Genomic DNA, 17,277 nt, shown 5'->3' with positions numbered 1-17,277 from the left:
TTCCTGCGTTTTACGTGTGTGTGATTTGAGTGGTGTTATCAATGTTTTGGTAAATATTAATTATGTTTTTTCCTATTTAGCTTAATTATTACAATTTGTATAAAACATTCTAAGCATTGCAACTCCCCTCACAGAAAAGAACTAGTAAGGCACTTACTAGGGTAGTATTGCTATCATTAAATAGAAAAAAATCCTCCTATCTAATAGAGGGAATATGCTAATTGACCCTCATGGCATCTCAAAGATGGCAGCACCCACAGCTAATAAGGAGGGAATATGCTATTTTACTGCCCCGCCCTCAAAGATGGTGGCACCCACAGCCACAAGATGGTGGCGCCCAGTCCCCTCAGTCCCTCAGCCACCCAGGGCCGGCCCGAGGCTCAGGTAACCAGGGCTGGCCGAGGCTTACGATGCTGGCAGTGGCAGCAGCAGAGGTGTGATGGGGCATCGCCTTCCCCTGATCGCTGGGTTGCCTCCTGTTCCTGAGGACTCTCAGACTATGAGAGGGGGCAGGCCAGGCTGAGGGATCCCCCTCCAGTGCATGAATTTTCATGCACTGGGCCTCTCCTATATAATTAAAGGGTAATATGCAAACTGACCCTAAGGGCAACCAGGAATGACTGGTTGCTATGATGCTCACTGACCACCAAGGGGAAGATGCTCACCGCAGGAGCTGCCTGCTATGGTCAGTGCGCTCCTACAAGGGGAGCTCTGCTCAGCCACAAGCCAGGCTGACAGCTGCACAGCAGTGGTGGGAGCCTCTCCTGCCTCCTCGGCAGCGCTGAGGGTGTTTGACTGATGGCCAAGGCCCACTCCCCATGGGCCTAAGCCTCAGTTGGACCTCCTCCGAGGGGTCCCGGACTGTGAGAGGCTGCAGCCTGGGCTGAGTGACCTTGCCGAGTGCATGAATTTTTGTGCACCGGGCCTCTAGTAATTTATAATAAGAACTTTAGAAATAAAACTATGTTATGAATGGAAATCTAGAGAAAATATTCAAGAGGGAGCTGCAAAATATTTAATACTGATTTCTCCAATCAATATAAATTAATATTTTTCAATTATTATATTTTTTAAAGGAATTTTATTCTTCTATATATTCATGGTCATGCTAATCTAGCAATAAATTTTCAGAGTAATTATATATTCACACCAGTTAATAATTTAATTCTACTTTTTCCATTTATAACTCAAGGCCACTTTATATGGTTTCAGAATATTATTTTTAGAAATTTGTATTAATAATTAAAATATGATATTTTTATATTTAATGTTATGCATGTTTCCAAACTATTTAACTTTGATGAATTTATAATATGTGAATTTAATTTTAAATTTAGAATTTTTGGTGATGCTTTTTCTCTTGAAATTACACTGCAATTACTTTAGAGACAACATTTTTTTGAAAAGTCATAGATTGTTTTTAATATTATCTCAAAGCTGACACTATGGAGCCATAATTTTGACTAAAAAATTGGGCATTGTGCTTTTGTGCTGTTCCTGGCTCAGCTAAAATACCTAACTATAGCTAATGATGCCAGATCCATCAACGTTTGAAAAATCTGAAATTACTTAAAAGTGAGTAATATTCTAGGGCTATTTAAATTCCCTGCTCTGAGGGCTTTCTGCTGGGTACCCACATTTGCTTGTAATTGTGTGTGTGTTCCCTGGTTCTGTTTGTAGAGGGCTAACTATGTGGAAAGAATATGAGGCATTTCTTAAAGACTTAGAGTTTGGTGATCTCTGTCTGCATCCCAGCACCAGTATGCACCTCCTCCATACATCGGACTTTAATAGCATGTTGGAATGTTAGTTTTCCTACTTATAAAGCAGAAATATCAATACCTACTTCATGACATTGTTGTGACTCTTCAAAGCGTCAATGCACATAGAGCACTTTAGTGGCTGTCATCTAGGCAGCATGTCACAAAGACAACTTTTAGTTAAAAACTCAGAGAATCAGCGGGTAGATTGGTGGTTACAGGGGCGGGGAGATGGGGGATGGATATTTGTTGTTCAATACGTATAAAGTTTCGGTTATGCAAAGTGAGTAAGTTCCAGATATCTGCCTGTAGTTAATGATACTTTATTGTACCCTGAAAAATGTGTTGAAAGTGAACAAAAGATAATCTCTTTTATCAAAAATAAAATAATGAGAATTAACATTTACTATGTTTACTATGGGCCAGGTACTAAATTCATTCATTCATTTAATCCTTACAAAACTCTATGAGTAAGATTTAGTATTTATTATCCCACTTTCTAGATGAGAAATTTGAGCCAAAAAACCACCAAACATTGAATGCCTTGCTCAAGATTATAGTATATCCAGACAGTTGCAAAGCTGATTTGAATGCTCTCTTCTCTCTTTGCTTGCTTAGTATATTCTTTACAGACTTTTCTCACATCTCCAGTAACACCTTCTAGCTTCTAAATTTGTTTCCATGTCTGTCTCCCTGTTCTAGACAGAAGTATCTGTGAAAAAGTAGTCATTATAAGGTAAGTTTTGTATCTTTAGAGCTTAGAGTACAAAGATACTCAATAGTAACTAAACCGTTGTAGTGGAAATTCTACTCACTTTTCTATACCCCTCCCCTTATGCCATTCTCTCTCTCTCTCTCTCTCTCTCTCTCTCTCTCTCTCTCTCTCTCTCTCTCTCTCATTCTCTATCGTGTGTGTGTGTGTGTGTGTGTGTAACTATTTTAGAGTGAGTCCACTTGATAACCCCAAGAATGACACTGATAAATTCTAACAACAATAGACAAATTATAGAATCACATGTAGCACCAGGCATTCCTTTTTGTTAACAAAATGCTCTGGTTTAGATCACCTTTAAACCAAACAAGATGGAATTCAGGGTAATGGACCACTTTCCTCTCTCTGCTACTTCCTAGGAGAAGAACTATACAGATAAAAATCAGAACAGACTAGTTTCACCCAGCATGTGAAACTAATGGCTATGCGATCTCTGGCAAGTTCCTATCCTTTTAAAGCTAGTTGCCCCAGTAATAATGAAAAGATTAATGCTGACACCTTCACAGGGAGTTTGTAATACACAAATGAGATAAGGTGAAGTGTTGAGCATTATGGTCCACAGATATTTTGTGCTCAACCAATGTAAATATTATTGCTATTACTATCATCATTTCATTTATCATAAAAAACCTTATCACCTTGAACTGCCGTGGCCTGACCTCTCAGACATAGATTCTGATCTTGTTAAGAGGGTATCCTTTGCTCTGAAAATGCATTCCATCTGCCACAAAGGTTTTGAGTAATGATGTTAGACAAATATTTTCATTGGTTATTTGAAAATTTTCATCATGCCTGAGCTAAATTATTCAAACTACTTTATCTTTGAATACAAAATACATGTGAATCTCCTGTTTCAAACCTAGCCTATTGCAGAACTTTCTCCTTGGGTGATGTGGGTCCCCTGTGGACTTGGAGCTTGGCAATTTATAGGGATGACCAAATGGACCTGACCTTCACTAGTGTGTGGACCCAGAACCCTGGTGAATTCAGGTTCCTGTGGGGAAAAACCGTCAATCAGCCTGGGGGTGGACTCCTCCTCCTCTTCCTCTTCAGCCTCCTCTGGCTGTGGTGGCGGGGTGAGGAGCTCTCTGTTCCCTGAAGGCATCATTGTTGCTATTTCAATCTGAAAAAGAACAGAATTTGATCACTATCTCAATTACCCTGAGGCAGTAAAAGAAATTTCAGATATTCATGTTTGCCACAAGAGGGCACTCATGTGCTGAAGTTCAATACTGTGACTGGCCTGCTTGCCTGGGAGAGCACATGTGGTTCCCGTTACTGCCATTGTTTTTAATTAGTTTTGCTTCTTATTTCTTAGTAATAGTTCCCAATGTCTTTTTGGGGGGATGGTTCTTGCACTTTTAAACATTTTTATATATTTCTTAATTCTATAAGTTTAAAAAAACCTAAATATATTGTTTACTAAATACAGCATTGCAAGAATGCATCATTGTGCAAAATTCAGATTCACCCAGAAGTGTGCACAGTCCCCTTCACCCTGCCACCCTAATTCTGTTCCCCTTGAGGATAATAACCAAGAAAAAATTGTCATGTATATTTCAGTTCTTTTAATCCTTGGTCCCTGGATTCAAATATTCTGTTTCTTTACAACAACTTACATTTCTTCCAATTGTATTTTACTGAAAAGTATTATTCCTACTAAAATACAATATGTGTAGACTATATGATTTGATGATGATATGCCATTTCTTATATATTTTCAATATTACTTTGAATAACAAGCATTGTCAATGATATTTGGGAATGTCAAAATTGACCTTTTTGAGAGTTTTGGCAACAGAAGGCATTTAAAAAACACTCAAATATCCCTAACCCAGCGGTTCTCAACCTGTGGGTCATGACCCCTTTGGCGGTCGAACAACCCTTTCACAGGGGTCGCCTAAGACCATCCTGCATATCAGATATTTACATTATGATTCATAATAGTAGCAACATTACAGTTATGGAGTAGCAATGAAAATAATTTTATGGTTGGGTCACAACATGAGGAACTGTATTTAAAGGGCCAGAAGGTTGAGAACCACTGCAACCGGTTTGGCTCATTGGATAGAGCATTGGCCTGCAGACTCAAGGGTCCCAGGTTTGATTCTGGTCAAGGGCATGTACCTTAGTTGTGGGCACATACCCAGAGGGGAGTGTGCCGGAAGCAGCTGATTGATGTTTCTCTCTCATTGATGTTTCTACTCTCTATCCCTCTCCCTTCCTCCCTGTAAAAAATCAATAAGCTATACTGAAAAAAATAATAAAAAAAACACTCAAATGATTTTTCAGGGATTGTAGTTTAGTTTAAACTTGCTTTTCTCTTCTTACATGCATATTATAAGTAATGTTATTGCGTCTAAGACCACTGTTTGCATTTAGAATAACCCCTTACTCTCAACTCCCTTTCCTTGTCTCAATGTCATTTGTATTAATAAATGTCTACCTTCCTGATGACCTTGTGACCTTGGGGAGGAATTTTGTTCAAAACAATTGTTTGGCAACATGCCAACTTCACCCACAGGGGCCTAGTTTCCCCATGGCATCCCCAGGAGAACCCGGATTTTTTCTTTAGCAGGCTGACATGGCCTCTTGATCCTTTCCAGCCTTCTTTATTTGCTTTCATTAACAAACAAAAACAAAAAAACCACAGAAATTACTTTCTAATATATTTAATGTCAAAATGATATGCAAGATAATACTTCCCTGTGTAAAATACGGACATAATTAGGGCAGATACTTTATGAATATTTTAGATAACAATTAACAGTTTCTTTTATTTTTATTCTTATTTTGGTTAATCCTCACCCGAGGATATTATTTCCATTGTTTTATTTTATTTATTTATTTTTTTAGAGAGAGAGAGAGAGAGAGAGAGAGAGAGAGAGAGAGAGAGAGAGAGGAAGGTAGGAAATTACCTCGGCCAGGGCTGGGTACTGAAGCAGCAACCCAGTACGTTCCCTTGTTTGGGAATCAAACCCGTGACCCCTCAGTTTGCGGGTCCATGCTCCAACCACTCAGAAACCAGATACACAGGCCAGGGCAACAATAACATTTTAAAGATACACTTATTCAATGTTATTTTTGATAAATTTGAATATATTGCTTCACAAAAGAAAATTAGTTTTTAAAAAACAATCACCTAAACTTTCTTTTGTCAGTGCACATTTCTGAAGCATGTCTCCCTCTGGGCTTCTGCAGTCTTCCTTTCAGCCCGTCCTAAACTGTGCTACAGTGGCTCCACTCTTTCTCCGCCTCTCCAAGCTTACGAGATGGTACCCTCTCAGTTATGTCATATATCGTTATACCTCAAGGCGTAATATACAACCAAGTACTTATTGAATACAATATAAAAAGTTTGCTTGTCCAGAATATATCTGATCCATAGCTCTACGCTTAATCCTAGAGATCTTGGTGAGAAGAATCAATGACGGCATTAATGCTTACTTTAATGTATTTAGAGCATGAAATCAAACCAAAAGCAAATTCCACTGCACTTGGTGCATTAGGAAGCCATCCATGAGGATATAATGGCCATAAATCTCCACTGAGAAGGCTGGGTACATTTCTTTAAGCAGAGAGACATACGGGCTCCATCTGCAGGGTCAGAATGAGGCAGACGCGGAAGGAAGGGGTATGCAGAGAGACCAAAGGAGGCTCCGGGAAGAACGGAAATTGAGACAGATGTTTCATGGAATGGAGGCAGCCTAAGGGGAGAAACACATTCCAGACTCGTTGCCTTGAATCCTTGGCTTTATAGGAAAAACGTTTGCACGTATTTTTAATGGATAATTGTTTTTCCACTGATTTGATGTGAAGCTGTAAAGATCTCACTTGTCATCCACTATCATGAGGCAAAACAGCTTTTGTGTTTATCAGAGACTGTTCTGTTCATGCTTACTTGCTATTAAAGTGGGAATGTTGAACAACTTTTTAAGAGCAAAGAAAAGGAATGCCTTTTTGGTTCAGCAAAATAGCAGAACTGTAACCGCAAAGCACTGTGCCTGGAGAGCATTATTGTCACTGCTGCAGAGAAGTGATTCAGCCCTTCTGTCTTTGTTTCCTCGCTCACCAATTTTCATAAGGTGACATGCAGTTGTGAGGCAAAGAAATGCAGCATTAATACAAAAAGCTCTCCCTGCAGCAGACTTTTATGCTGATGCTGCAGAACCTTAAATTTGGGAATAAACACACATGGCCAGAATACATCCCTGCCTTTTTTTTTTCTCAAGCTACAATCGGTAACACACGAATGCAAACATTTATAACTGAACCTCTGATATAAGTATCCATTTTTTTCTTAGATTTCCTCCATTCCTTTTTATACCTCCTATTTTACCCTGATTTGCTTCCTACTGAATTGACTTTTTAATTTTTTTCATTATATTTCCCTAAAGTTTAAAAACACAATATAAAGGGTCACTCCTACATATGACCTTGAGCTTAGTCATTACTGTACTTGTATCTCTTAGATCTGTAGATAATTTATGTTCTGATAGACTATACTTAGGAGTACATTTCATGTCCACGAAAGAGTCTACCTATACTAGAGATGACAAATGCTTCGTCCACAGAGAGTGACATGGGTCGAGTGAGGTATAGCCTCTCGAATGAGGTCCATGTTGGCCTGAAAAGATAATAGTGCCAGGAAGCATCCTAGGCCTGCCTCTGTCTCTGGACCATGCACAGCCTTGCCTCTATGTAAGCAAGCCAGCACCTCAATATTTCTTAGGGTAAAGAGGACTAAAATGACCCTGAAGTGTCTCAAAGTTTCTGCTCCCTGAGAAATAAGGATTTTTATAGTAATATTTATATTGGTGTTAATAATACTGCAGCAAAGTTAAAACTTTCATTCTCCCACAATCAGCAGAGTTTTCCATGGAAGAATCATCTTGTAAAAGTACTTAGCACCATTTTAAGTGATAATAACATTTGGTTAAAAATAATTTTAACCAAATCCATTTGTTCATTATCAAAAAGCACACCTAAATGATTTATATAACTACAATGTTACCATTAAGTTTACTAAATTTATTTGCCTTCATTTCAGAGTAAAAATATGAAAAAATAGTGTTCAGAAATAGCAGCCACATTTCCTCCTGATTGCCTCGTTTGCCAAGGAAAGCCTTCAGGACACACTTTTTGTTGATCATGTTGATCACTTCTGTTTAAGATGATCACAAACCATATGCTACCATTAGGCCTTGTGTTGGAATTAATAAAACTTAATGTATTTTATTTTGGGGGTATTTTGATATTTTTTATTTTAGCACTGAATCTGCAGTTAAGTTTCCAATGCAAACTTAATAAAAATGTAATATATGTGTGATGGAAAGAATGCTATGAGAGGATGCAAGTTACTCAGATTCAATTCCTACCTTCATGTATGAAGGAAAAGATCAGTGAAGGAAAAACTGAATTTGTAAATGATGGAAGGATTGCCTCTCTTTATAATTATTTAATCAAGTAAGTCTATGCCGAGTGTTACACTTAAGTTATGATCAACTGTACACTTTACCTGTCATTCAATCAATATCATTCTTTCTCTCTGTCTATTACCACAACCATAATCTATGTTACTATGCTCTCTTGCCGAGAATACAGCAACAATCCCCTTACAGGAAGTTGGGATTTCCTTCAGTATACATTCACACTGAAGTGAGAATAAACTCTGAAAAAGACAAAATTAGTGTCAACCCATGCTTAAAACCCCCTTTTTAAAATATTATAAATCTTTATTGTTGAGAGTATTACAGATAGCCCCCTTCCCCCCATTGTCCCCTTCTACTTGGTTCCCATATATGTCCATAGGTCATGCCTGTATGCATATACATTCTTTGGTTAATCTCTTTCCAACCCCCTCCCTGTTCCCTGTAAGATTTGTCACTCTGTTCCATGTTTCCATGCCTCTGGTTCTATTTTATTCATCAGTTTATGTTGTTCATTTGATTCTTTGTTCATTTATTTAGACTTTTAGATTCAATTGTTGATATATATTTATTGGCATTTTATTTTTCATATTTTTCTTCTTTTGTTACATAACAAAAGATAAATGATATAGATTTTGATGTTGTATATGGGAATACAGGGTAAATATATATATATATATATATATATATATATATATATATATATATATATATATTATCCTATATAATAAAAGCCTAATATGCAAATCAACCAAACAGGAATGACCGGTCGCTATGACGCATACTGACCACCAGGGGGCAGATGCTCAAAGCAGGAGCTGCCCCCAGCCCACAGGCCCCAGGCCAGCAAAAGTGGATGCCAGTGCCCACCCGCCCCATCACCCCGCTGATTGCCCCACAGAGGGAGGCAACCAGCAGCAGTGATGGGGGATGGCGCCGGCAAGCAGGCGGTGCCAGTCCAGCCAAGGTGGGTGCCAGCTGCCCCCCCCCCCAATTGCTCCTCCAGTCGCCCCACAGATCGGCCCTGATTGCCAGCCAAGCCTAGGGACCCTACCCACACATGAATTTCATGCGCCAAGCCTCTAGTATATATATATAAAATATTATATTTTACAATTACATTCCCAGCTCCTATCCCAATGTGTCTAGCGATTAGTAGGCTGAATCAGTAAAGGTAAACAGTGACAATTTTTGTTACTTTAAAGCAGTGGTTCTCAACCTTCCTAATGCCTCAACCCTTTAATACAGTTCCTCATGTTGTGGTGACCCCCAACCATAAAATTATTTTTGTTGCTACTTCATAACTGTAATTTTTCTATTGTCATGAATCGTAATGTAAATAACTGATATGCTGTATGTGTTTTCCGATGGTCGCGACTCACAGGTTGAGAACCGCTGCTTTAAAGGGTGCTTTGGATATCAGAGTAACAAAATATTTTAACTTTGCATGAGAGAGCAGGTATGAAAAGAGATTAGTTATGGCTCAGACATCTTCATGTCTGCCAATGGGCCTTCACTGTAGGTACAAACATGTAGTGAATGGAAACTAAAGGAGATGTGCTTTGACTTCATTAGGTGAAACGGCTTTGGAATCTTTTGCTGATCCAAGGATATTGGTTGGGTGTGGTCTACATTTGAGGGAAAGGTGAAATTATGTACCTAGAGTCAGAGCTAATCCATTGCACAATTCTGAGAGGCACAATTCCTTTGGCATTTTGTGTTTGGTTCTCCCTAGATTTATAGAATGTAATGACCCTGCTGAATACTTGTTAACTATAAGAGATCAGCTAGTCCTGATACTAAGGTTCCCCTTATCATTTTTCCTATGCTCTTTACCTCAGCTACACTTCCTAAAATTTTGACTTAACATGCCAATGTAGGCAGAGGTGGGACAATTTTTATTAATCTTTTCTTTGCTTGTATATAATTTGGGAATAAGGATAGCATGACAAATCATTAAGGAAAAAGAAAGTGAAAGCATATATACACCTAGTTGACTTATTGATATTCATTGAAAAATAAAGATATAATTGCTTTTATTAAAACAGGAAAAATGCAGATTTTAGCATATGAAACAGGGTCAAGGACAGAGTCATAGTAAGGCTCTCACCCCACCCCCAAATTAAAGTAATTTTAGGTTGTTCTCATGATGCAAAACTGATCTTTAAAATGTACAATGAGAAGAGACCATTACTCCCTAGCCCTTGGGCAAGCTTCTTAACTCCTGACTCTTAGTGATGATAATGCAGCTAAAGAAAGAAAAAAGGAAATTGAAGAAGATGGCAGCCTATGAAAATTCAGTTTAGGGAAAGAGTTTGTTGTTGTGGCTAACATTGTGAGAGAGATATATTAAATTTGTTGAACGTAAACAATATATTCACTAAAGAGGTCATATCTGACATGGAGAAAAGAGATTTCACTTGCTGTTATGAGTTAGCTGAACATAATAATTGTCATGGATTTAATACTCACTGTATATGAAAAACTGTATGCTCTTTCCCTTGATTCTAATGTCACTCTCAGAACAACTCTGTGTAGAGGTGCAATAACTGTGCACATTTGGTATATTTGTAAGTGGAAGATGAGAGGTGGAAGGACTGAGATCACACAGCTTCTAAGCAGTGAAGATGACAGTTTGAATCTAATCAGTCCAGCCACAGGACTGCTTCGCTTTCTTAATTTTGATTCTTTACTCAGCCAAATAAAATTCTTCTGAATAATTTAGCTTTTTATTTTGAGAAAGAAGCTCTGGATAAGGAAAGTGAGCATTATCATTAATGGGAAATGATGATTCACATTATGAACTCATTAATGGGCTATGTTTTCATATTTTAAGCCTCATAGGGTTTTTGCCAGATATCATTTATCAACCTACAGTCTGATCTGATAATAGCTGATCATGGATGAACCTGTAGGCTGAACCTTCAATTGCTGAACCCGAAGTCTGAAGACTGTACCAGGGCCATGTAGCCCTGTGGGAGCAGCTGGCAGTCAACCAATCTTACCTTAAATTGACGAGTATGAAAATATCACATAACATTAATGGAGGTGGGTTGTATAATTTAAGCAGCATTTATTGTCATTTTCTCTCACTTTTGTGAGAAATAAGTATTATGTCAGAACGAAACTTCAGCCTGGTGAAAGCATGATGGGTGAGACAATTCCATGCATTCACCAAACTGTTTCATTTTCCTCCTGGGGATTCAGCTAAAACACATTTTCCACTTTGAGTCTAGATTGGATCATGTGGTTAGTTCTGGCCAATGGAACAGGAGAGGAAGTAATGTGCCACATATGGTCCTAACCAGAAAGGAGCAAGTATACTTTCCCTTCCCTCAGTCTGTCAACAGAAGATACCGCTGTGAACCTACAGTCCTAAAGTGAAGATGGTGAAGTTGTAGCATGAAAGAAGTTTGAATTCCTGCATAACCACTGGGAGGATAGTAAATCTATTGACCCTCACTGGACAGTCCTGTCAGCAAGATGTCAATTTTTATTGTGTTAAGCCATTGGGATTTTGGAGTTGTTTGTTACAGCTGCTCATGTAATTTGCCCTAATATAGATCTTCTCAAATTTTGTTTTCTTATCCATTTTCTAATTATACTGAGAGAATAATTTTTACTATTTAGTGGAGGTATTTACCTAGCACATGCCATTAACATTAGCAAAAAATAGATTTTTTTTTGGTCTCTCATATTCTTTCTGATTTCTCCTTTACAAACAATTGTTCTTTTATCTTGGTTTCTCAGTATAGTACTTCCTGAAATACTGTACCACCAAATTTGAGTAAATTCACCATATTTAAACTTCTTTACTTTTAAATACCAGTATTTTATTAAATTAAGTCAAAATTAATATATCTATCTTTATAATAAAAGCCCAGCCACTGTTATGGCAGAATGACCAGAACAACCAGTCTCTATGATGCACACTGACCACCAGTGGCAGACGCTCAACACAGGAGCTGCCCCCTGGTGACCAGTGCGCTCCCACACCTGGAGCGTGGCTCAGCCAGAAGCCAGGTCCATGGCTGGCGAGCACAACGGCGGTGGCAGGAGCCTCTCCCACCTCCACGACAGCACTAAGGAGTGTTGAGCCAAGTGGTAAGGAGTGAGCAGGCGGGTGGTTAGGACCAAGGGGTCCCAGATTGCGAGAGGGTGCAGGCCGGGCTGAGGGACCCCCTCTCCCCTGCACAAATTTTGTGCATTGGGCCTCTAGTACATCTTAGACCAAATACCACAATTTGTGGTTTTCTGCTTAAATCAAAATAGTATAAGTTCATAACATTTGATATTGACTTGCTAGAATATTATATATAGATTTATAAAAAATATATAAATGGTTTTTCTTTAGTTTTTTTAAACACATATCCTAATGTATGGTTATTCTTCATAAATTCTTAACTTTAGATGGTAATGCTTCATTGTATTTAATGCAATGTTTAGGTAAAAAATTCAATGCAGAAGTAACAATAACTGATAATCTGCAGGTTTCATGTAGTCATTCCCTCTCTAGTCTGTGTTTCTTCTGCAACCTCAGCACTTTTTCATTGTTCTTCACATATTTATTTTCTCTATTTTTTGTTGCCAGAAAGAGTCTTAGTTCTCAGAAAGATTTTCCACGTCAGTTTTATCCCAGTTTATTCAGGACTCCATTCATCATCATCCCCTTAGGCTCCAGAAACTTAATAGGTTTCCACTATCCAATTTTCACAAATGTACCATCTAGTTCTAACTGAATTTTCCCAAATAATATTGGTGAGAAACGTTGGCAAAGGCTGTAGCAACATTATCTAAAAGCTAAGTCAGTTCATGTTCCCTTTACCCTTACTGCCCTTGTTCCCCAGCTAAGGATGCCAGAAGGACAATTTAGTGGAGGCTGAAATCAGTAATCTCATGAGAATGGGATTGGGAGAGGGAGTCAATCACAGTAATGGAAACAAAGCAGTTGGACTGAATAACAAAAAATTTGATCCTTCCAACCTCTAGCTCTTTATTTTACGATGGAGTAATTAAGTATTACTTTTTTTAAAGTTTTAATCTTTTTTATCCTAACACAAACTAAATTGTTCCTTCTAACACAGCCTTTATTGAGTCACAAAATGTAATAAACAATGCCTTTTAATATGCAGAAATTCTCTGCATAAAAACTGCTATTCACTGATGATGATGATGTATATATTATCATAGAAAAATGTGCATTTATAGAGGTTATCCCAGGAAGGACCAACTTATAGCCAATTGCCTTTGAAAGAGATAATTATTGCATTAAATTTTTTTCTATTGCTCAGTATCAGCGGTAAAGCCTTGCAAAATTTTACAACTTTAGAAGCCTGACTTGATCTCTCAGATGCAGATTATTTTAAACAAATTGAAAAAAGTGTATTAAGCCACAGTGCCTACCTGGACCCTCTCATGGCCACCGACATATTCTCTATAGTCTCTGCACTCTCTTGGGAATCTAAAAGAAGGAACTCTTGCCCTTTGTAACAGCATGGATAGGCCTGGAGGGTATTATGCCAGACAGAGAAAGACAATTACCATGTGATCATATTTATACATGGAATCTAATGAACATAAAATACTGATGCACAAATGGAACAAGAGACATGGAACAGGCTGACAGATGTCAGAGGGGAGGGGGGTGGGCAGACGGGGTGAAAGAAGGTGAAGAGATTAGCCAAAGAATATATATGCCTAACCCATAGACACAGACAACAGTGTGGTGATAGCTGGGGGGCAGGGGAGGTGGCTGGGTGAGGTGGGTAAAGAAGATAGGGGGATTGGGGGGCATCTGTATTCATGTCAACAATAAATTTACAAACAAAAGATTGTTGATGATATAGAGCCAGGGCAAATTACTCTAGGTAAATCAGCTCTATATTAGCATAAGGCAAAGGAAGGGCTGATTTCTAAGGATCAAAATCTCTAAATTTGCCCTGGCCAGTGTGGCTCTATTGATTAGGCATTGTCCCGTGCACCAAAGGGTTGCTGGTTCAATTCCTGGTGAAGGCACATGGCAAGGTTGTGAGCTGGATCCCCAGTAGGGGAGATGCAGGAGGCAGCCCATAGATGTTGCACTTTCACATTGATGTTTCTCTCTCTCTCCCTCTCCCTTCTTCTCTCGCTAAAAATCAATAAACTATTCTTTAAAAAATATCCAAATTTGTTGCCTATCATTTATTATTGTAGTCATTAGCATGATAGGAATCATTCTGCCAATAGGAGAAGGATTATTAGACTCTATGATCTTCCTTTTTTCTTTCAATACCAAAAGGAATTTATCCCCTTGAATCTCCATTCTATATATGTTTTAGATTCCATATAGTTATAGTAGAGGATTTTTATCTAATTGTCCTGGATTTTATTTTATTTTTTTATATGTATGTCTTTAATCAGAGTTTTGATAACTCCAAAAAAAGAGAACACACAAAAATATTTGACTTAGCTGCAACATCTTTTAGATATAGTTTCTTTGTTATTCTCATATGTGTGTTGTATGTGAAAAATGTACATTTGCTTATATACCATTTACCTCTTTAAAGACCACATTGAATGTGAGGTTAGCATAACGTCACTGTGATTAACCTTTAGGACCGTGGTCGGCAAGCAGCGGCTGGCGAGCCATATGCGGCTCTTTGGCCCCTTGAGTGTGGCTCTTCCTAAGCCTTAGGAGTACCCTAATTAAGTTAATAACAATGTACCTACCTATATAGTTTAAGATTAAAAAATTGGTCTCTCAAAAGAAATTTCAATCGTTGTACTGTTGATATTTGGCTCTGTTGACTAATGAGTTTCCGACCACTGCTTAGGACCTCCTATCTGTACCTTATATTGTACCATCCAATGGTTGGCGACATTACCAAGCAATAATTTTTTAATGATTTTAATGCTTGTGTGTGTGGACCTTAACAAACACAGTGTAAGCCTCTCCATTTCTAGCAAACTCTATAACTTGCCTTAGAAGTGTCAGAATAAGAAATCTGGGGAATTAGGAAAGATCCAGGGAAAATTAGGCATATTATAGAAGGGCTGGGCAGGACAATGAAAGGTCAAGTCCAATCCTGGGTTGGAAATTAGTATAATAGGAGATTATATAACTCAGAAAAATGAATATTTTCTAAAATTTCCTTGAACAATGTTACTTTTGGAAAATTTATAATTTATGGATTTTTTTAAATCTGACTCTATAAAACATGCTACAAGACAAAATCTAGAGGACTATGTTAGAAAAACAAAAGTCCAGACCAGAAAGAGAAGAGAAGGCACTCATTCAGCACACAGTACTAGAGAAGTAAATGGACCACATTGAAAAGCCCAAGAACACAGACATGGTGTAGGGAAGTCTTGGGAGTAGGGGTAGGGACTGGACAAATGGGGGACATCTGTTACACTACCAACAATAAACATATTTTAAAAGAAAAGCATATTAAACTGGTTAAACAAAAATAGTAAATGACTCACACTGAAAGAATAGCTGAGCGAAGTCAAACAGTAAAACTGGGACCCAGCCCCAGAGATTCTGAGTTCAATAGTCTGGGTGTGGCCCAGGCATTAGGATTTTTAAAAACTCTAGCAGTGATTCAAATACATGGCCAAGGTTGAGAACCACCACACTAGAGGGGAAACTTATTCTGCAGACTAGGATGTCAGAGACAAATGCTCATTAAGTCCTGGAGCTGTGAAATGGTACGTCTTGGTGGGAAGATGGTAGAAGGATTGTTTTTCATTGAGATCCCAAGGGCCACCGGCTTCAGAAACATCAACATTAGTGTCAGTTCAGGAATCTGCTGAGGTTGATTCTTCAGCTGAAAAATACCACGGGGTAGCGTAGAAACCCCCTGGGAGGTGAATTTTGTGAATTCCATAGCAGGAAGCAAAGGTAGAAGCCAGAGGGGCACAGAGCTTCCAGGCTGAAGACCCCCTCTCCCCCAAACACTGAAAATTCTTGCTCCTAAGAGAGCCTGTCACCTGGTCAAAGTCAATGTTGCATCAGGTGCCAGAAACCCAGGGCTGCAGAAAAATTAGAACTTAAAGGTTTTGGGGATGCAGAAAAAAAGAAAAGAAAAAAAGGAGGAAGCTTCAAGTAGACGTGGTGACTGGGCCTGCTGCCACTGTGTGTTTAAAAATGGTGCTAGAAAACCGGAGTATCTCCAGTGCTACCCTGAGATGAAAGCCATGGGGTTTCTTAATTCAATGTTGCTTGTACCCTAAGTGCATCAGAATGAGCAGAGGGTTTGTGAAATCCCCCGAATGCTGGGCCCTCCTCTAGAGTTTCTGATTCATTTCGTCTGGAGTGGGATCTGAGAATTTGCATTCCTGACCATCTCCCAGGTGATGTGGATGCTGCCAGTTCAGGTATCGCACTTTGAGAACAACTCCTCTAATGATGGTAAAACAGTGCCATAATTGAACTCCTAATGGGAAAGTTCTCCAAATTGTGTTTGAGCTCAGTTTACAGACTAGAAACAATGGACATAAGCTGACCAACATCTGGATGAGGCTTTAGCCTCAGTTTCCACCAAGTCTCTTCCTGGGTCTCTGGCGGCACTATGTACTGATTTGGGGGCTCTACTTTTGCCAAGAATAACTATTATAGAGATTCAAATTAACTTGTTCTTCAAATTTGATGGGGGTTAGGGTCAGTATTTGGAAAATAATATGTGTGCAATGAATGCTTCATTCTCTTTAAATATCAAGGTCATAGGAGACTTTGCAATGAACTAATAATGTATGTGCCCCTGAAGGAAGTACATTTGTATCTGGAAAAGTCCACTCCGACTGCAGTTATTGAAAAAAAATCCAGCTTGATCCAGGCACTAAGGTTCTGTCTAGCTGAGATGAAGCAAAAGCAAATGGGGAAGTGGTGTTTGGACTGCATATTCTTTGGACTTTTAAATCACAAGGCAAGCAATTCTGAATTCATACTGCAATCTCTTTAGATTTGAACAAGTTTTGACTTTAATTTGCAAGTGATGTTAATCTGTAGTCTTATCTTTCCTCAAAAACTTCATGGAAGTAAAGGAGTTATATATAAATTTGTGTCATCATTATGTTTATGGAACTATATTATTGGAGTATAGTTACTTAGCATTTAATTTCATTGCAGAACTTCTCATAAGCTTTGTTACTAAATAATGTGGCTTGATATAATTTGAGGTAGAGCAAAGAACTGAGAGTGAAAGGTTAATCTCAGGAACTGAGAGGTCTTTGAGGTAAACTCATTTATGCTGTCAGGTCCATAGCAGAGACTTCAGGAATCAAAACCTACAAACTGCCAGAGGACACGTAAGCTTGATAGTTGGCATGGGATAGG

The 17,277-nt window shown here is 38.5% G+C and overlaps 1 protein-coding gene across 1 annotated transcript in view; it reads right to left on the bottom strand.

Moving 5' to 3' along the window:
• Window positions 1-17,277, bottom strand: part of EPYC (epiphycan) — a 41,490-nt gene that overhangs the window by 12,512 nt on the left and 11,701 nt on the right. Inside the window, exon 2 of the mRNA XM_036296717.1 lies at window positions 3,484-3,655. Coding sequence (XP_036152610.1) covers window positions 3,484-3,655 — 172 coding nt within the window. The remainder of the gene's footprint in view (window positions 1-3,483; window positions 3,656-17,277) is intronic.

This window comes from Myotis myotis, unplaced genomic scaffold (genome assembly GCF_014108235.1).
Source record: "Myotis myotis isolate mMyoMyo1 unplaced genomic scaffold, mMyoMyo1.p scaffold_m19_p_3, whole genome shotgun sequence".
NCBI lineage: Eukaryota > Metazoa > Chordata > Mammalia > Chiroptera > Vespertilionidae > Myotis > Myotis myotis.
Note: the sequence above shows the minus strand (reverse complement) of the source record. Positions and strands in the feature narration are given on the sequence as shown.